The sequence below is a fragment of the Canis lupus genome, chromosome 12, assembly GCF_003254725.2.
Source record: "Canis lupus dingo isolate Sandy chromosome 12, ASM325472v2, whole genome shotgun sequence".
NCBI lineage: Eukaryota > Metazoa > Chordata > Mammalia > Carnivora > Canidae > Canis > Canis lupus.
In genome coordinates this window covers 40,115,376-40,134,912 of record NC_064254.1, presented here as the reverse complement: position 1 = coordinate 40,134,912, position 19,537 = coordinate 40,115,376, and the positions used below count along the sequence as shown (strand labels likewise).

General features: G+C 33.7%; 1 protein-coding gene across 5 annotated transcripts in view; it reads left to right on the top strand.

Moving 5' to 3' along the window:
- Positions 1-19,537, top strand: part of LOC112658599 (pleckstrin homology domain interacting protein) — a 131,716-nt gene that overhangs the window by 76,037 nt on the left and 36,142 nt on the right. For 4 of the 5 annotated variants that reach the window (XM_025444822.3, XM_025444821.3, XM_025444823.3 and 1 more), the window contains 4 exons: positions 3,985-4,102; positions 10,021-10,161; positions 12,600-12,676; positions 15,137-15,368. In XM_025444822.3, the coding sequence (XP_025300607.1) occupies positions 3,985-4,102; positions 10,021-10,161; positions 12,600-12,676; positions 15,137-15,368 (568 nt within the window). The remainder of the gene's footprint in view (positions 1-3,984; positions 4,103-10,020; positions 10,162-12,599; positions 12,677-15,136; positions 15,369-19,537) is intronic. The other variant, XM_049092268.1, reaches the window with a different exon arrangement.

Sequence of the window (19,537 nt, the reverse complement as noted above, 5' to 3'; positions counted from 1 at the left end):
AATACATTTATGCTACTATAGTGTAAAAAATCCGCATGTAAGTGGACCCACATAGTTTTAAACTGTTCAAGGGTCAACTGTACAGAATATAATACTATACTATAATAAAGACATGAAGATCAAAATGTAAATTTGATTTTAGGATTTTCTGGTTCTTAAGCTCAAAAGATAGTAATTATATAATTTTAAAAACACTTTTAACCTGAATGTTTATATAGGTTATGCTATTTGATTGGACAGTACTTAAGATTTGTGTTAGGATTTAGGAACTATACAAATAAAGTATAAGTTTGAACAATAACTTTAGCTGATAACAAGTATACCCAGATGTCCTTAATAAAAAATTAACTGGGGATCCCTGGGTGGCTCAGCGTTTTAGCGCCTGCTTCTCTCTCTGCCTGTGTCTCTGCCTCTCCCTCTCTCTCTGTGTCTCTCATGAATAAATAAATAAAATCTTTAAAAAATAAAATAAAATAAAAAATTAACTCCCATAATATATTTTTAGTTGGATTTTTGTCCACATTTTAATTCTAATGTTATGGTTTGAAGAGGGTGTGGTAAGTAACACCCTTCTTAACAATGGTTCCAAAGTAACTGAAAATACAAAAGAATGAGATATGAAATCAGAATGGCACTTTATGTTATTGATACAACTGTGAAGGATGTGGCTTTTATCTGCATGAAAGTGTGTTCCTAGTCCTGAATCCCAAACACAGGTAGCCACTGGGTCACAGTATTTCTCCCCACGTGAGGCAGTGGGGCTTGGGTCTTAAAAATGCAGAACAGAATGTAAACATTGCAAATGAGGGCATAGGACTAGGCCACCATACTAAACTAGTTTTTCCTTCCAGAGCACACTAATTAGTTCACTTCTTCCTCCTGGAGAGAATGAGTAAAGAGTTTAAAAGAGGCCAGGAGTGGGTTGCTAGTTGATGGTGAAGGTCCCCGCCCCCCATATGTGGAAGGAAACAGAAGGGGGGAGGGGAGATGTTTCTCTCCATATGTTCTTTACTTTTTATCCCTTTTTCATTGAGCTTGACCATTGAGCCAGTGGTCAAGTAGGGCTATGACCATAACTTCAAAGGATATTTGACCTTCCTGAAGCTTTGCCCCAAATACTTGGTACTCTTACTTTGAGAATCTTCCTGGGGGGATGCCTGGGTGGCACAGCGGTTGAGCTTCTGCCTTCGACTCACGGCATGATCCCAGTCCGGGGATTGAGTCCCATGTTGGGCTCCCTGCAAGAAACCTGCTTCTCCCTCTGCCTGTGTGTCTCTGCCTCTCTCTCTCTCTGTGTGTGTCTCTCATGAATAAATGAATAAAATCTTTAAAAAAAAAAGAAAAGAAAAAAAAAAAAGAATCTTCCTGGGTTATGTCCCCCTCATTGACCTTTTACAGTTTGCCCCTTGAAGGCTCTTAAGTGGGTCAGACCTATCATTACATTAATTAAAATTAAGTCCATTCACATCAGTTAGATTCCAATGAAAGACTATTATCTGTAATATGTAAAGAACTCCTGGAGGGTATTATGCTGAGTGAAGTAAGTCAGTCGGAGAAGGACAAACATTATATGTTCTCATTCATGTGGGGAATATAAATAATAGTGAAAGGGAATATAAGGGAAGGGAGAAAAAATGTGTGGGAAATATCAGAAAGGGAGACAGAATGTAAAGACTGCTAACTCTGGGAAACGAACTAGGGGTGGTAGAAGGGGAGGAGGGCAGGGGGTGGGAGTGAATGGGTGATGGGCACTGGGGGTTATTCTGTATGTTGGTAAATTGAACACTAATAAAAAATAAATTAAAAAAAATAAAGTAAATAAAATAAAAAAAATAAAAATATATATATAAAGAACTCTTAGAACTCAACAGTAAATAAAACAATCCAGTCAGATAATGGGCAAAAGACTTGAACAGACATGTCTTCAAAGAAGATATGCAGATGGGAAATAAGTACATGAAAAGATACTTAACATCATTACTGTTATTGAAATACAAATTAAAATCAGAAGGAAATAATCTCTATATATCTATAAGAATGGCCAAAATACAGTAACATCACCCATTGCTTAGGAGGGTGTGGAGAAACTGTATCACTCATGCATGGTGGAAATAAAATATTGTGGCAACTCTAGAAAACAGTTTTTTCACTTTTTTAAAAACTTAAATGTGGGACTACTATAATATCCAGTGATTGCACTCGGGCATTTATCCCAAAGAAATAACTTATGTTCACAGAAAAATCTGTACATAAGTGTATAGCAGCTTTATTTGTAATAGCCAATACCTAGAAACAACCAAGATGTCCTTTATGAGTGCATGGTTAAACAGATTAGCTATATCCACACTGTGGAGTGCTACTCTGCAATAAAAGGGAATAACCTATTGATACAACAGGTTGAATGAATCTCGAGGAAATTATGCTGAATGAGAAAAAAGGTTTACATACTTTATGGACTGTTCTTAAAATACCTATAGAGGTAGAGAACAGATTAGTGATTGCTAAACCTTGGGGAGAGGAGAAGTTGAGGGGGAAGAAAGAAAGGTGAGAATATCATTATGAAAAGTACACACAAGGGATCTTTGTGGTGATGGAAATATTCTATATCTTAACTGGGGTAATGGATATACAAACGTGCACATTGATGAGTGTGAATAGAACTAAATACACAAACTACACAAACACAGTAGAAGTAAAACTAGGGAATCTGAATAGTATTGGTGGGTTGTATCAATGTTAACATCTGGGTTGTGGTATTTTATTATAGTTTTGCAATGCTACTATTGGGGAAAACTGAGTAAAGGGCAAGGAATTTCTGTTATTTCTTTCTTTTTTTTTTTTTAATTTTTTTATTTATTTATGATAGTCACGAGAAAGAGAGAGAGGCAGAGACATAGGCAGAGGGAGAAGCAGGCTCCATGCACCGGGAGCCCGATGTGGGATTCGATCCCAGGTCTCCAGGATCGCGCCCTGGGCCAAAGGCAGGCGCCAAACCGCTGCGCCACCGAGAGATCCCGAATATCTGTTATTTCTTAAAATTGTTGTGAGTCTATAGTTATTCCAATAAAAAGTTTAATTAAAAAAGAATAAGAAATTAAGATGAAACAAAAAATTAAATCAAGGCCATTTTTTTTATGGATTTAAATGACTCGTTTTATTTTCCATTCAGAATTATTACCAGCTGTGTTAAAGATTCTGCAATTAAGTGAAATGACATTAATGTACTCTAGTAATAAAATACCGACATTGTAGAGTTCTTCCAAGTTTGAATATTAACTTCCTTCCAACTGAAATCTTCAGGGAAAAATTAAAGTTCAAAGATTAAATACCCCTGCAGGTCAAAAACTTTAAAGTTATAAGAAATTAAAGTAAAAAAAATTCTCTTGCCCTTGTAAGTTCAGGTTCCATGAAATTAAAGTTCACAATTAATGTTCCTCAACTTTTTCTGTTGCTCACTTTCAGCTCAGTGCCTGGAATGAGTTGAAGTTTTTTCTGTAGCTGAGGCCAGATCTGCTTTTCGTTGGAAAGAATATAGTTCTTTCAGGGCGTTAGGGAGTTATATTAGTTCAACCTCAAGGTGTTCTTGTGCCTCTTTTTTTAAGATTCCAGCTATCAGTATGGCATGAGAGATTGGCCCTATACTGACATAATTTTAAAAAAATAAATCCAATTTCTAACCCTTGGAGCAGTTATCTTAGGAATAACCATGTTCCCAGAACTAAATACTTTATTTGCCAGAGACCATAAACAGAAGCAGTAGTATCAAGTTCAGGTAGACAGACAGTCTTTCTGGTATTCCAGTCATTTAATGCCACATGTTGAGCTCATGATCTACTCATTTAAACTCCGAAATCTTTATCACATGCTCTGTGTGAAAAGAAAACATCACGAGTAGCATTCCCTTTCTGATACTGAATGTGCCTTTCAGAGTGAAATCAGTTGTAAAAATTCTAGATTAACGTGTGGCTTTTAATTCTCTTTCAGTAGGCAAGAAGAATGGAGAACTGCAAAGGGAGAAGAAGAAATAAAAACTTACAGATCAGAAGAGAAAAGAAAACACCTCACTGTTCCAAAAGAAAATAAAATACCCACTGTGGCAAAGGTAAATAGTAATTACTTTTATGCTTCATAAGTATAGTGATTGCTTTAAGGCTCCTTTGTAATTAAAAATGTTAACATTGTAAAAAGAATAATGGAATAAAGTTAATATAGTCAATTCTTAATTATCTCTTTAGATTATCTGTTACCACTTTAAATTTTTTTATTTTACTGCCTTCTAGTATACCTTTTCCCCAAATGCCGATTGTTATGTGCCTATTAAATGTAATAAGTTAGATCATAAGCCAAAGCAAGTTTTTTTTTTTTTTTTTTTTTTTTTTAGCTCTGCCATTGGTTGCACGTATTCTAAAAACAGTTTTTTGGTTTTGTTTTTTGGTTTTCTATTTTATACCTGTTACCATAGGTAAGTCAGCTCTGTATCTATAAATAATCTCATTTCCTCTACGAAAAAAAGCAAGCTGTTCCTATTTGCCTTGTTGGCTTCTCTGTTATCCTACTGTGGAAAAACTTTTGTATCCAGTGGATTTCAGTTGGTATATGTCCTAATCTGGGAAAGAGGAGTGTTTATTTCCTTGACTGTCAAGGAATCATTATTATTCATTCTTCCATGCCTTTTCTTTTTTAAACCACCAGTAGTTTGAAAGCTTCAGAATCAAGCTAGACTTACAGAACACCTTTTCATTTATAAGTCCCCATCTAAGCAATGATCTAAACAAAAAGTAACTGGTTTCTTGACTCTGCTTTGTTCTCTTTTTTCTGTATGGGTTCCGTAACCTGAATATTAGTGTCCTTTTCTAGAACTTTTTTTTTTATTTTGTGACTCTTGTTTTTAAAGGACTCGAGTATTATTTTATATTTTCCTTTATTAACGGTATCCTACCCCGGGATCAGTAGGGCCCCACAAAACTTCCTATTAATATAATTTGAGGTAATCTCTCACTTTCTGGGGTTTTCTTTGTTGTAGTTGGTTGGTGGTTGTTTTTTTTTTTTTTATGGTGGCTAAGAAGCATAACCTTTTCTGGATCCTTTGCTTAGAATCCAAGGATATGGGGATATAAACTCTTGTAATGATGGTGAGAGTTTGTATTGCTTCCACTGTTTTTTGGATGGAGTATAGTGATATCTATTAAAATTAAAAGAATATGCTTGCTTTTAATCCTATATTAGTACTTTTCTCCAGAGTATTTTTTTATAGAAAAGTACTGATGTGAATGTCTGTACATATGTTTGTCTGTATACTAGATATTTATAGTTTGCAACAATTAGAATAACTTTAGAGTCCATTGGTAGAAGAGGGGTAGGCTGGGTAGGCTGTCATATCTGTATACTCATGGAATATTATACAACTATTTAACAAAATGAGATAGAACTCCACTGCCTTAGAGAAATGTTCATGATGTATTTTTAAGTGAAAAAAACAAGTAGAACAGTAATGTTTATGACTTCATTTTTTGTTTTTCAAATTTTATGAAGATAAAGGTTTGAAAACAAACATGAAGGTGTACAAATTATGAAACGGGCATTTTTTTCATCTCCGTTGCAGTGTTTTTTTTTCTTCTAATAATAACAGATACTATGCAGGTGGGAAGTATAAAGTAATACAAAAACTGTTTAGGAAACTTAAAATAATAGTAGTAATATGATTATTAGCAGTAGGTTTGGTCCCAAAATTACAGTGACTTAAAAAAATGTATGTAATGGATATAATATTGATCTCTGATGTAAAAGCCTCAGTCAGTTGGTCCAGGCCTAGTATGATGACCTTGTTGTTGAGAACTGAAGCTCTTTCATTTTTCTGATTCTCTTATGTGTGAATTGGAACTCATGCCTCAAGATGTCAGCTTTCTCATTGAAGGCTGAAGGATGGAGGATCAAATAAATAAGGAAAGTGCAAAGGGTATATACACTGTCTTGAGGAATGTTCTGTGAAGTTGCTCTGCAACATTTTGCCAGATATGCCATTGGCCAGATTTTTAGTCACATGAAATCCTTACAAAGAACATTTTTCTTGTGCAGAAAGAGGAGAACAGATGTTGGTGACAACCAGCTTTCCCTTCCACTGTGTTGTTTATGAAGGCATCAAAAACATTAATGTTTTTTGACTTGGAATTTATCCTAAAGAAATATAAAATTGAGGGAAAATCTTTACAAAATGGGACAGATAGCAATTTTTAATTAAATGAATTTGAGTTTTAGGTAAATATATTTATTTTAAATGAAAGAAGCAGAGTATATTACATTCTTCACATATTACTCAAAATTTATGATTATAGTTGAGCAGTATTTCCTCTTACACTGTTACGTATTTCCCAAAATTAGAAAACCTTCCAGTAATCCTTTTAGAGAAAATCTAGGTGGAGTGAATTTTATGTCCTTGTATGTGAAGATGTGTTTTATTTCACTTGGCTATTACTAGTAGCTGTTTTAGACAGGAGTAAGGCTGAAGGGGGAAAGCAGGGTTCTAGTACAAGACTAATTTCAGAAAAGGAACTGGAGAGTGGAAGTGGATGGAGGAACAGGGAATGGTTGAACTCAGATTGCAGTATTATATAGGTCCTAAAGTGCACATCCAGAATCTTTTTTAGAAATACAAAGCAAGACCTAGATTTTTGCTTTTTTTCCCCTACTCCTCAGTGCAATATTAGCACCTTAACACACTTGTGAAGACAGACCATGATGGGAGGAACAAAACCACATTGTAGATGGACTTACATGACTAACACAGGGAAACTAATGGTATGCATAGTACATATATTTGAAATAGCATATTTTTAGAGCTAGGAGGGGATATTGGAACATGTAAGAAAAAGCAGTTCTGGAGATACTAGATATTAGATAGATTGGGATAAAACATTGTTATTGAAATAGAGAACTCATTGGATGACTTGACTAGAAGAATGAAAGACACTGAAAAATGAATTAGTAAGCTGGAATGCCAAGTGGAAGTACTCTCCCAGAGTTCTTTCTTCCCAAGGGAAGAAATGGGGGATCCCTGGGTGGCTCAGCGGTTTAGCGCCTGCCTTTGGCCCAGGGCATGGTCCTGGGGTCCTGGGATTGAGTCCCACATTGGGCTCCCTGCATGGAGCCTGCTTCTCCCTCTGCCTATGTCTCTGCCTCTCTCTCTCTCTCTTTCTCTCTCTCTCTCTCTCTTTCTCTCTGTGTGTGTCTCATGAATCTTAAAATCTTTAAAAAAAAAAAAAGGGAAGAAATGATGGAAAGGATAAGAGAAGTGTAAAAAGCAATCATAAATTTATATATTATGTATGAGGATATATGTAGAGAGAGCACACAGATTAGAAGTAGTAGTATATGCAGTATTTAATGAATATTTGAAGAAGAGAAAATACAGAGGAAGGAAAGAGTTGAAAAAATAATCAGAATTTTCCCAAAATCAACCTCTGGCTGTTATGCCAAAGAGGATATATAAGAAAAGGCATGGTGTGTCAAATAGGATAAATAAGGAAAAAATAATCTAGAATTTAAAAATTTTAAAACCTCAACTAAGCACATTATAGTAAGAAACATTTGAAAAAATTTAAAACAACATTCTAAAAGTTTCTGGACAGAAAAAGAGAGTCACTGCAAATGAGCATAAACTTGACTAACTTTATACTTATTTGCTGTTAACAAAATGAATTCTGTTGAGCACCCCACAACCAAAAGGAGAAATACGAGGAAATCTTTAAGGATCAGCACCTATATTAAGAAAATTGACTATATTTCCACACAGTAGCATTTGTGTCTATTTCTGGTTGGAATGGTACGTGCTAGAAGCAAATGCTAACGTGCATTGGTTCAAGGGATGGAGAGTTACCTGTAAAGATGACAGTGCCAATGGAACCGTGCTGCTTGAGTTGTGAACAGTTTTGACATCTTGCCACCAACTCCTCCAACTGACAGATGTTTGTGCTTGCCCCTCCATGATGTTCACAAAATTGGGTGATATTGGTGGTGTTGCTGTGGGCCAAGTGGAGGCTGGTATGTTCAAACCTGGCGTGGTGGTCACCTTTGCTCCAGTCACCATTAAAATTGTAGTAAAGTTGGTTGAAATGCGTGCACTATGAAGCTTTGAGTGAAGCTCTTCCTGGGACTAATGTGGACTTTTGTGTCAAGAACTGTTTATAAAAGATGCTTGCCATGGCATTATGGCTGTGACAGCAAAAATAACCCACCAATGGAAGCAGTTGGCTTCGCAGCTCAGGTTATTATCTTGAGTCATCCAGGCCAAATCAGTGCTGGGTATACACCTGTGCTGAATTGTCACACAGCTTCACATTGCTTACAAGTATGCTGAGCCAGAGGAGAAGATTGATTGCTGTTTTGGGAGTAAGCTGAAAGTCCTGAATTCTTGAAATTTGTTGATGCTGCCATAGTTGATATAGTTCCTGGCAGGCACATGTGTTTTGAGAGCTTCTGTGACTGTCCTCCTCAGGGTCATTTGGCTCTTCATGACATAAGACAGTTACTATGGGTATAAAAAGAGCAGTGGACAGGAAGGCTACAGAACCTGGCAAGGTTACCAAGTCTGCTCAGAAAGCTAAATGAATATTATCTATACCTCCACCCTGTTTTAATCAGTGGTAGAAGTGCCATTTAAGTTTAATATTAAGAAAATGTTTAATGTTAATAATGCATTTTAAAACCTTAAAGGAAAGAATCTTTTGTGTACCATTTGGTTTGTGTGAGTGTGCAGCAATTTTAAGGTAAATAGTTCTTAAATCAGTACTTTTTAGTGGCCTGGGTGGCACAATCAGTTCAGTGTCTTACTCTTGCTTTTGGCTCATCGTGATCTCAGCGTTGTGAGATCTTTTTTTTTGTAAAAAAGCAATTTGGGGTTCTTTTTTTTTTTAATTTATTTATGAGAGAGACACAAACACACACAGAGAGAGAGAGGCAGAAACACAGACACAGAGAGAAGCAGGCTCCATGCAGGGAGCTCGATGTGGGTCTTGATCCTGGGACTCCAGGATCACAACCGGGGCCAAAGTCAGGCGCTAAACCGCTGAGCCACCCAGGGATCCCCTGGGGTTGTGAGTTCTAACCCTGAGTTCGGCTCTTTGCTGAGTGTAGTCTGCTTGAGATTCTCTCTTCCTCCTCCTCCCACTCGTGCTCTCTCTCTAAAATAAATAAGTCTTTAAAATAATAAGTAAATCAGTCAGTCAATCAGTACTTTTTAATGGAAACAACTTGGCCAGAAATCTGTCACAGAATTTTGAGACCCATTGAAACAAAGTTTAATGAGAAGAAAAAAAAGTGAGGATATAGTTAAAGGTACAAAGTTATTTTCTGTCACTTTAAAGATTTTCTTATTGAATGATGTGTATTTATGATATATTGTATATATAAATCTGATAAGTCTTTTTTGGAAGTAGGTTTTTTTTTTTTTTAATATATACACACACAGTTTTTTTTTTTTTTCAGGTGTGAATTCTTCAGTTCATTGAGTTTTTTCATCTCTGTCACCATGTTTGACTTTATTAACTTTTTTGGTTATGTTATTGTTAGTTATGTTCTCATCTACTACATTGATTCTGCAGCAGAAGAGAGAGAGCCATCCACCTGGTGTCCTTGCCCATAGTGGCAGAGTAGTTTTGTGATCATCATTTTGATTTCTGTTTTGCCTCTGCCTGTTAAGATATGCCTCATAACACATGGTCCTCTGTATCTGTTCTCTAGGTTTAGGTGGGTACAGGAGAATTAGAATTACAAACCCTTTAGTCTGTATCACCTAATCAGAAAAAATAAAATTTATAACTTATTAAACCAAGTGAATTTCAGATATCACAAACTTGTGATTTAACTTAAGGCAGTGTTAAAATATTTGAATTGGTACTGTAGTCTACTTATGTGACTATCTTAAATATGACTGGATTTTTTTATAATTAAAAAATATACAACTTCTGAACACAAAAAGCATGCTCTTTAATCCTACTTTAAATAAATTTAATTTACTTTTTCCAGAATCATGCTCATGAGCATTTCTTGGATCTTGGAGAATCCAAGCGGCAGCAGGCAAATCAACACAATTATCGCACAAGATCTGCTTTGGAGGAGACTCCTAGACCTTCAGAAGAGATAGAAAATGGCACTAGTTCTTCAGATGTAAGATCTCAGCACATACATAAATTTGTTTCCAGTTTAATTTATTTTTTTTAGTGTGACTGTTTGTATTCATTGATTTATTTGTAAATAAATAGATGTAACTCAAAGATAGTGTATTTCTAGGTCTTAAAATGATAGTGATAGTTTCCACCTACTGAAGACATTATGTATGTTCCAGGCATGGCATACATTTTCATAATCTGATATTCACAAAATAAATGCATATAAATGATTCCTATTTTATGTATGAGGTTCAAAGATGTTTAGATTATCTGTGTACCTAACTATTAAATGATAGAGCAGGAGTTAAACCCACCTTCCTTTTACTCTAAAGCCAAGCTTTCAAAATAGTACCACGAAGCTCTAGTCTGTAACTATTTTTACTAACAGACATTTATTTGATAATTTTGCTTCAGTTTTGATCTAACAGTTTATGACCTTTTCGATTTATTTTAAATTTTCCTTATATGTAATTCTTTCCATATATATCCTGTTCCTACTAAATTATAAATTCTTTCAACAATGGCAATCAATTTGCCAATCACAACTTAATTTTATTAAGTACTTAACAACATCTCCCTGTCCCTCCCTGCTTTCCTGATCACCTTCTCCCCGAGTTAGGTCAAGGATTCTATGATCTTGTTGACTACTATATGTTTATGAAGCAATGTTAGACATATATGGAAATTCTCCGAGTGAATTTTCTGTAGGCATGGCAATAAAACTGAAACTAAGAGTATGTTAACTTCAGTTGAAAAGTTTAATCCCCAGTGGCTTTAGGTCCTAGGATGGCTGGGTCAAAATGATATGTCCAATCTGGTAAAAGACCAAATAGCCTAATAATATAAATTTGGTACATGACAGTTTAGATATACACATAAAATGTATGTGAACTATTTACCTCTATAAAATGTTTGTTTTTGAAAGATTTAATATGTTTCTTTAATAATATGTTTCTATAAAATAGATATGATTTAGCTTATTAGAACCTTATGTAGTTCCAGGTACATTTATTAAAAAGTTAACTAAATCCTTCATTTGTCTTCAAAACTAATTTGCTTATATTTTAACATCCTTTTAGAACAATTGAATAAATTTCTAGAGGAGTACATTGAGAACAGAATATCATTTTGGGCACATTATATTAATTAATGGAAAGAATCCTGGGTTTTTTCAAATAGTTTATACTTCTGTATAGTACCTCTTAATTTTATACTAAGAATATAGAAGTACACTTCTTTTCTCTCCCTTTAAAGAAGTAATATACAGTAAAGACGGGAATAATCAAATCACTTTTTAAAATTTTTTTTCCTATTGAGCAGAGATTAAATTTGCTGAATAAAATTTACTACTGGGTTCTGATCTTTCTGTATTTGCTTAGTTCTCAGAACTTTGTGAAATAGCTGTGTGTAATACACATTCTTCATTATTAAAACATTGAAAAGAGAAAACTTTGCTCAAAAGATATGCTGTTTTAATTAATAAAGTAATATATTTCATTGTCATTTTGAAGAATTCTGATTGTGCCCAGCAAGTAATAACATTGAACCATTCTTGTAGAGAGTAGTCTAAGCTTTGGAGTAGCTTAGTTCATTAATTGTGCTGCCCACGGCAAATTTCTTAACTTTTTTAAGCTTTAATTTCTTTTATTTAAGTAACTGCTCCCTATCACCAATAGTGTTTTGTGATGGATATACATGCTTAGAATAGTTTCTGTGTAATATAGTAAAAGCTTAATTTGAGGTCTTGTTTTTATTGGAGTGTAAAATTTTACTTGAGCAAGGGAGAAATGGAATAAGATCTTGTGACCCTGAAAAACAATTTTTATAAATAAAGGAAATGGCTTCACTAGAATATCTTATGTTAAGTCAAGAATATTTAATAAAGAGAAACAGTATTTGGGTAGTTTTTAATCCTCTGCCATTTGGATAAAATAATACCAAAGTTGAAATATTCTTTTTTGTATGTAATAAAGCTACTTTTAATAATGATGATGTCAATAAATAAAATGTAAACTCCTAATTTAAGTTTCTCAAAAATTCTGTAGGAAAACTAAGATTTTAAAAAGACTCAAAAAGTAAAAAATTGATTCCCATTGTTATCTATAGAATATGATAAAATCCAATCTAAAAGATATATTGAGGCATAAAAAACAACAGCAAAGAAAATATGTTAATCATCTGATTGTTCTGAATCCAATATTAATAGGTATTATTTCATTGGATACATTTTTTCACTGGATACGTTTTATGATTTTGATACATTTAATAATTGTATCAAAATATAAGATCTGTTTCATAACTCTTTAAAATTGAGTTTTAATTATTGTAAATATCCTAATATGATTGGTACTATTAGATATCACTGATACTTTCTAATAATCCTAGACTGCTGTTTTGTAAAAATATACAATAAAATATGTATTAAATATTTCTTAGGAAGGTGAGGTTGTTGCTGTCAGTGGTGGAACATCTGAAGAGGAAGAGAGAGCATGGCATAGTGATGGCAGTTCTAGGTAATTGTTTCTATTTCTCCACCTGTAAAATCTTTAGAAAGCTGAAAATTCTTTTTTTATCAGCAACACATTTCAAAATCTCTTTGAGTTTAAAGTTGGTTCTTCTTCAGAGATCTTTTTGTAGTTGTCCAAAATTTAGGAGATTTTCTTTCTGACATGTTTTATCTAGTAAGTAAAAAATGTTGGTTATTGCAACTAGATCTATAAAATGATGCTTTTGACCTTTTCTTCTTAATTGATAATTTATCTTCTGAATACTATTATTTGTAATACTGAATCACAAATTAATTTCATTACTGTTTTGAGAAGTATTCAAGCATTAAATTATAAAAGTAAAGAGATCTTGTAGAATTAACTATTCTATGTAGTATAATTTGTTGAATGGTAATTATTTCTTTCAGCAATAAGAGTAAGCTTTCCTTTTCCTGTTGTTATTCCTATGCCATTTGACTATGTAAGTGAGGATTCCTTTATCTTCTGTATATATACTGGTGATCCACATTGTTACAAGGCAGATGATCTTTGCTGACCTTGTAAAGTCGTAGTAGCAAGAAAATACAGCCTTTGGAAATGGTGAATATACTTAGCTCTTTACACTTATGCCCTATCAGCAGTAGCTCTTAAAATTGCCAAAGAAACCCAAGAGATAGAGGTTCTAGGAATTCCTTATATCACTGTTAGAATCAAAGGCTTTCCTGTTCCCAGAACAGTGACTCCCAGTAATGATATGCACATACCCATAGTTGTGTCTAGTAGTTTTCTATATTTGAAACAGGGCAGTAAAGAAAAATCACTTTCTTTTGGCTCAGTAATGGAAGTAGAGTATCTCAAACTATGAGACACATAGAGCATTAGTGGCTTCTGCAGATGGGAGGTAGCTGTAAAGAACATGGGTCCTGTGGTTTGTAGTTAGATCTGTGCTAGCATCAGAAGACTTTCTGTTAGTGGTGAGTGCTCCAGAGAGTAGCAGCTGTGAATATTTAGCAGGTGCCATTTATAGTGACCATGGCTAGAGTTAGTATGAATAAATGCTCATAAGTTGAGGACAGTTTATTCTTGGATAGATGTTTGCTGTGTGGATGCATTCTCATGCATCTAGTATAGTGTCTGACAATATTTTTTAAATTAAGTTCTTAAAGTCATTTTCAAATTAAAATGAAGTCATGAAATCACACTGGACAGCACCTTAATTATTTGATTTTTACCTGTGATGATTATTCTTAGGGAGTATTCGTAGTTACCTACCACGGACATTCAAGACAGGGATAAGACATAATAGTAGTATAATAAAACTCCAGAATAATCTGTCCTTTCAGTGTTAATCTTTAAAGAGGAATAAGGCCATATATCACTAAGTATAGGAGAACTAATTATTGATTTTAACATAGTATAACTTAGATTTTTTCAAGGCATTTCTATTTTTATCTTAAAATTGTACAAAATCAAGTAATATTCTCATGTACTAAAATTAGAACAGAAGGTAACATAACTGGGTTCTTTATTTTGCAACAATGTCAATTCAATAAAACTTAGATCTTTTTTTTTTTTTAAACTTAGATCTTTTTGAAGGTAAACTGAAATGTAGACATGGTAGTGATATATAATGAAGCCTGTTTTTTTTTTTTTTTTAAGAATCATGGCATTCTTTGAAGCATAGGATGTACCTAACGTATATGTAGATACTGAGTAAAATTTGCAAGCAGCCTTCCTACTGGGCTGAAACACTTCTGACAGTCCCCATTTAATATCCAGCTCTGGTTATGGCAGCAGTGCTGTACCATTGGAGTTCCTCTGGTCAGGAGCTCCCACCTCCTCTCAGAAAAGTAATCCCTATGCCTCTTTCTCAATATTGATATGTCTTGTAGTATCTCAGACTATCTTTGTACTGATGCTAGAATTGAAGAAGGTGACCCTCTGCTCCTTATTTTCGTTTGCCCTTAAAATATTTTGAACATATGCAGCACTCAGAAATTAATATTAATATTAAAATCTTAGAAGATGGGATGCCTGGGTGGCTCAGCAGTTGAGTGTCTGCCTTTGGCTCGGGTCGTGATCCCAAGTCCAGAGATCAAGTCCCACAGCGAGCTCCCTGCCTGGAGCCTGCTTCTCCCTCTGCCTATGTCTCTGCTTCTCTCTCTGTTTCTCATGAATAAATAAATAAAATATTTTAAAAAAATAAAATCTTAGAAAACACTTAAGTTCATTGTTTCAATTAAAGCTATAGGCTTATTTATCTTAGAAAACTTTTTTCAGATATTTAAGTAAGTTAAGCCTACATAATTTAAGAAACTGTTTAGAAGATGAGGAGTTGAAAGGGAAATATTTTTAGTTAATTTAGTTAGTATTTTTAGTTAATTTAATATGTATTCTATCATTCTTTATTGTGGTCTTTCTTTACGTTTTTATAAAACAAAGTCTTACCTTGTGTGTATATTTTTTAAATGCATTTTTGCCTTCTAGTGACTACTCTAGTGATTATTCTGACTGGACAGCAGATGCAGGAATTAATCTGCAACCACCAAAGAAAATTCCTAAGCATAAAACCAAGAAAGCAGAAAGCAGTTCAGATGAAGAAGAAGAATCTGAAAAACAGAAGCAAAAACAGATTAAAAAGGAAAGGAAAAAAGTAAATGAAGAAAAAGATGGACAAATATCACCAAAGAAAAAGAAGCCCAAAGAAAGAAAACAAAAGGTGTTTTTAAAAAAAAAAAAAAAAAAATCAGTTGTGTTCTATGAGAACAAAAGCACTCATTTTAGAAGTGCTGTTGATGAATATAAACGTTGTTGAGGTATACCAGCAAGTAGTAGTGAAAAAAACTCAGAAGTTACACAGTAATAAAATATACTATAACAAAACATCTAATTTACTCAAGCTTTAAATGTTTAGCATGTGAGAATATTTACTTATAGAATTACCATATCCTAAATATTGAGCATTTAGGGCACCTGGCTGGCTCAGTCAGTAGGGCATGTGAATCTTGATCTAGGGGTTGTAATTCAAGCCCCACATTGGGTTTAGAGATTACATAAAAATATAAGTATATACATACATAAATACATAAATATTGAGCATTTAATCTTATAATATGAGCAGGTGTTTTTTTTTTGTGATCTGGTAGGATTTATTCATTTGTGTATTTAAAAAAACAATGTTATAAAACATCCAGTTTATTCATCTTCTGCCCTTTACTTTTTAACCATCCTTATTAATTACTTTTGCTGAAAATAACCAAAAAGCTTAGAGAGTGCACATCACCTGGAATAAAAATGGCAGAACTTGTCATAGTTGACCAAAATATAAGTATGAATCTAAAGGAGGACACTATTGTTGTTAACAAGCTTTCATTAATTTACAGAGCATGTGAGCCATAATTAGATGGTCCTTAGGTCAATAGTAGTATTGGTTTGATTACTTCATCTTTAGTCTGTGGATAATTTGAGACAGATCAGAGAACGTAAGAAATAAATGTTACGAAAATAAGATCTGTCAGCTTTTATGGAAATGAGATTCTTTTAAAAAATAAGAGCTATTACACTTTTGCTCTGAAGTAAGTGAAATATAAGAGATGTTTTTCTATTCCCCAAGAGACTATAAATGGAAAGTATATTTGGTTAAATAAACATAAGGAAGATTTTTTTTTAATCTCTCATTTTTAGAATTAAACATAAGTTGTCAAATGTAGAATTAAATACTAGGGAATCTAAGAAGGTCTTTATCTCCAGAGAGCTTTGAAAAATTTAAGAATACATCTGTTTTAAGTGTTTATTTTATCTGTTTCACTTGAGCACTTATTTGTTTCAGCTTATAATTATGAATTACTTTAATTTGGACTCCACAGCTACTATTCTTTTATCTCCTTTGCTTTTGTTTCGGAAAGATTTACCAAAGAGAATATCACACATATGCCAACATTTTTCTGTGTTGTCAGTGATGATAAAAGTAGGTTAACCCATTATTTTTTATGGTACATAGATTGGTTAAGAAAACTGACTTAGCCCTATATCTGGCTAACAAACCTTTTTTTTTCCATTAGCTCAAGACAGTTTTGATGAACTTTTAAGGTTTACAGTATTTTAAGTCCCTGTGAGAACATAACTTTGTCCCAAGAGTGCAGTTTACTTCACCTAATTCCTCGATTTGATAATTGCATACAAGCTAACACCTTGCACTTCTTCATGCAATGCCACATTTGGATCCACTGTTACTATTTGGCATATTTTAATTTCACCATTTTGTTAGAAGACTACAGTAGGATCTGTATACCACTAAATTTATGAGGGACAAACTTTAAAGATCATAAAGTGTAAGGATATTATAGACTATTTCCTTTTATTTGGTTTTAGTATCTACAGTTTGGTATTAGTCCACCAATGAATCTAATAGTAGATAGAATTTTTCTTATTCCTTAGTTGTCTTGTTACCCCAAACAAACACAGTATTTCTCTTCTTATGCATAGAAAGTAACTGAGAGATCCTGTTAATTAATATTTACTGCATATATGAAAAGATGAAGATATTTTCCATATGACTAATTATATTCAAATTAATTAAGCACAAGCAGTAAGGCAAATACAAAAAATGCTTACTAAAAAATTGAATTCTCCAGGGTCATTTGGGTGACTCAGTCTGGTTAAGTGTCTGACTCTTGATTTTGGGAAGGTTGTGATCTCAGGGTGGGGAGATTGAGCCTCACGTCCAGGTCTGCAGTGGGGCAGGCATGGACCCTGTTTAAGATATTTCCTCTCCCTCTGCCTCTCCCTGCCTGCTAACTCACACTCTTTCTTAAAAAAAAAAAAAAAAAAAAAAATCTCCAGAGATGCAGTAATCTCAATATCTGATATATGTTCATTATACTGTTAGGAACTCTAGAAACCAGGCCAATAAATTTTTTTGGATGCTAACGTTTATAAACCAATTCAATGGATAAAAAGAAGTATAAGAATAGTTTTTTTTTTTTTTTTCAAAACAGTGAGTGAAATATCACATTATCTAATATGTTTAATTACTAGATTAATTTTAAAGATGGGAATTCAGAGATCAAATAAGGACATTTTCTTAGAGTTTCAGGTAAGGCTTCCAGAATGAGCAAAATGTGAGGTAGACCTAGAAGACTTTCCATGAATAGAAATGAATCAATTTCTTGTATCTCCAAAATTTTAAAAAGTTCCAAAATATGAGGCTGAAGTTTTGAGGAATATTCAATGCATTTTATCTAAGTACTAAGTGATAGAAATTTACTTTAACCCAAAATTCTAGATTTCCCAAGAATTACTGGGGACTAGTATCATTCTGAAATGGCCGTGCTGTACCGTAGTCTTAGAGTTAGAAATATGATCATTCCTGTTTCATAGTTAACTTGATTCCATTTGAGTTGTTAGCTATTTCAGTCAAGGTATTTTCTCCCTGTGAGGAGAAATATTTGCTGAAATTAACAGCCCATACTGAGGCTGGAATTAACAATTTTCAGACTTTCCTACCTTCTTTTTTTTAAGTTGAAGGAAACCTTTTTCAAATATACTTTAACTCAAAACCTTAATGTAAGAAACTGGAAATCTATGGCTCTAACTCTATCATGTAATAATGTGTGTTCAGTATGGATAAATTAACTTTTCAGATATCCTCTGACTTATCAAAGTAACATAATACAAAATTTATATTCTATGTTTTCCCCTCTGGTCTTCTCCAGCCCTTCTCTTCTCACATTGACAACTCTTTTAGCTGTTTACATCAAAACTGTAGTGTTCTCCTTAATTTCTCTTTTTCCCGCATATTCTACATCCAGTACATAAGGGGCTTTTTGTGTCTCTATCTTCTAGCTATATTCAGCACCTGAGGATTTTTTTGGGATTTGGGTGTTTTTTGTTTTTGTTTTGTTTTGTTTGCCACTTCTGCTATCACAGTAATGTGAGCCACTATAAACTCTTAGGTTGTATTACTGCAGTAAGCCTTCTATCTGTCATCCTGCTTCCACCCTTTTATCCCTAGGTTCTCAAAGTATGGAGCAAGAAACTTTTTCTGGGGCCCACTACTCCGCTGTTGTAGCTTGAGAGCAGCCATACACAATATATAAATGAATGGATATGGCTGTGTTCCAATGAAATTTGACTTATAAAAGTAATGAAGCAGTGGGACTTGAACCATGGGCCATAATCTGCAAATCCCTGCTCTGAGGCATCCAGAGTGATCCTTTTAAAAGTCAGATTCTGTCATTCTTTTGACTAAAATTCTCCAGTGTACCTGTCTCACATAAAGCAAATACCAAGCCATTTACCTCTCCCTTAATCTTCAAAGAGAGTGCTCCTGATATGTTTGAATGAGAAACAAGTTGTGTTTAGCAGGAATATATACCTGCTAGTGCATACCTCTCACTATTGAGATACATATATATCTATATATAGATATATATATATATAGAGAGAGAGAGAGAGAGAGAGGTAAATATGTATAAAACTTATGTTTTTTACTTTCCTTCCCAAACCTGGATTTTTTTTTTTTTTTTCTGTAATTTTCCCCATATTGGTACTTGGGAACTTTATTCATCCATTTGTTTAACCAGAAACCTTTGTTTTTATATGTGTATGTGTGTGTGTGTGTATATATATATATATACACACACACACACATACACATACATAATTCATATATTGTGAACCAGGTGTGAGAAAGGGGAGAAAATATTCCTGGGCTTTGTATAAGTATAATGCCCACCTCACTGAAACAGCCTTCTGTATTATCCACTACTCAGCCCTTATGAAAATAACTTAGTTCTTTCTGACAAGGCATGACTATGATTTAAAAAAAAAGAACTTGAATAATGGCTTGGTTTATTACATGAAATATTGATAAAACTGATAGGATTT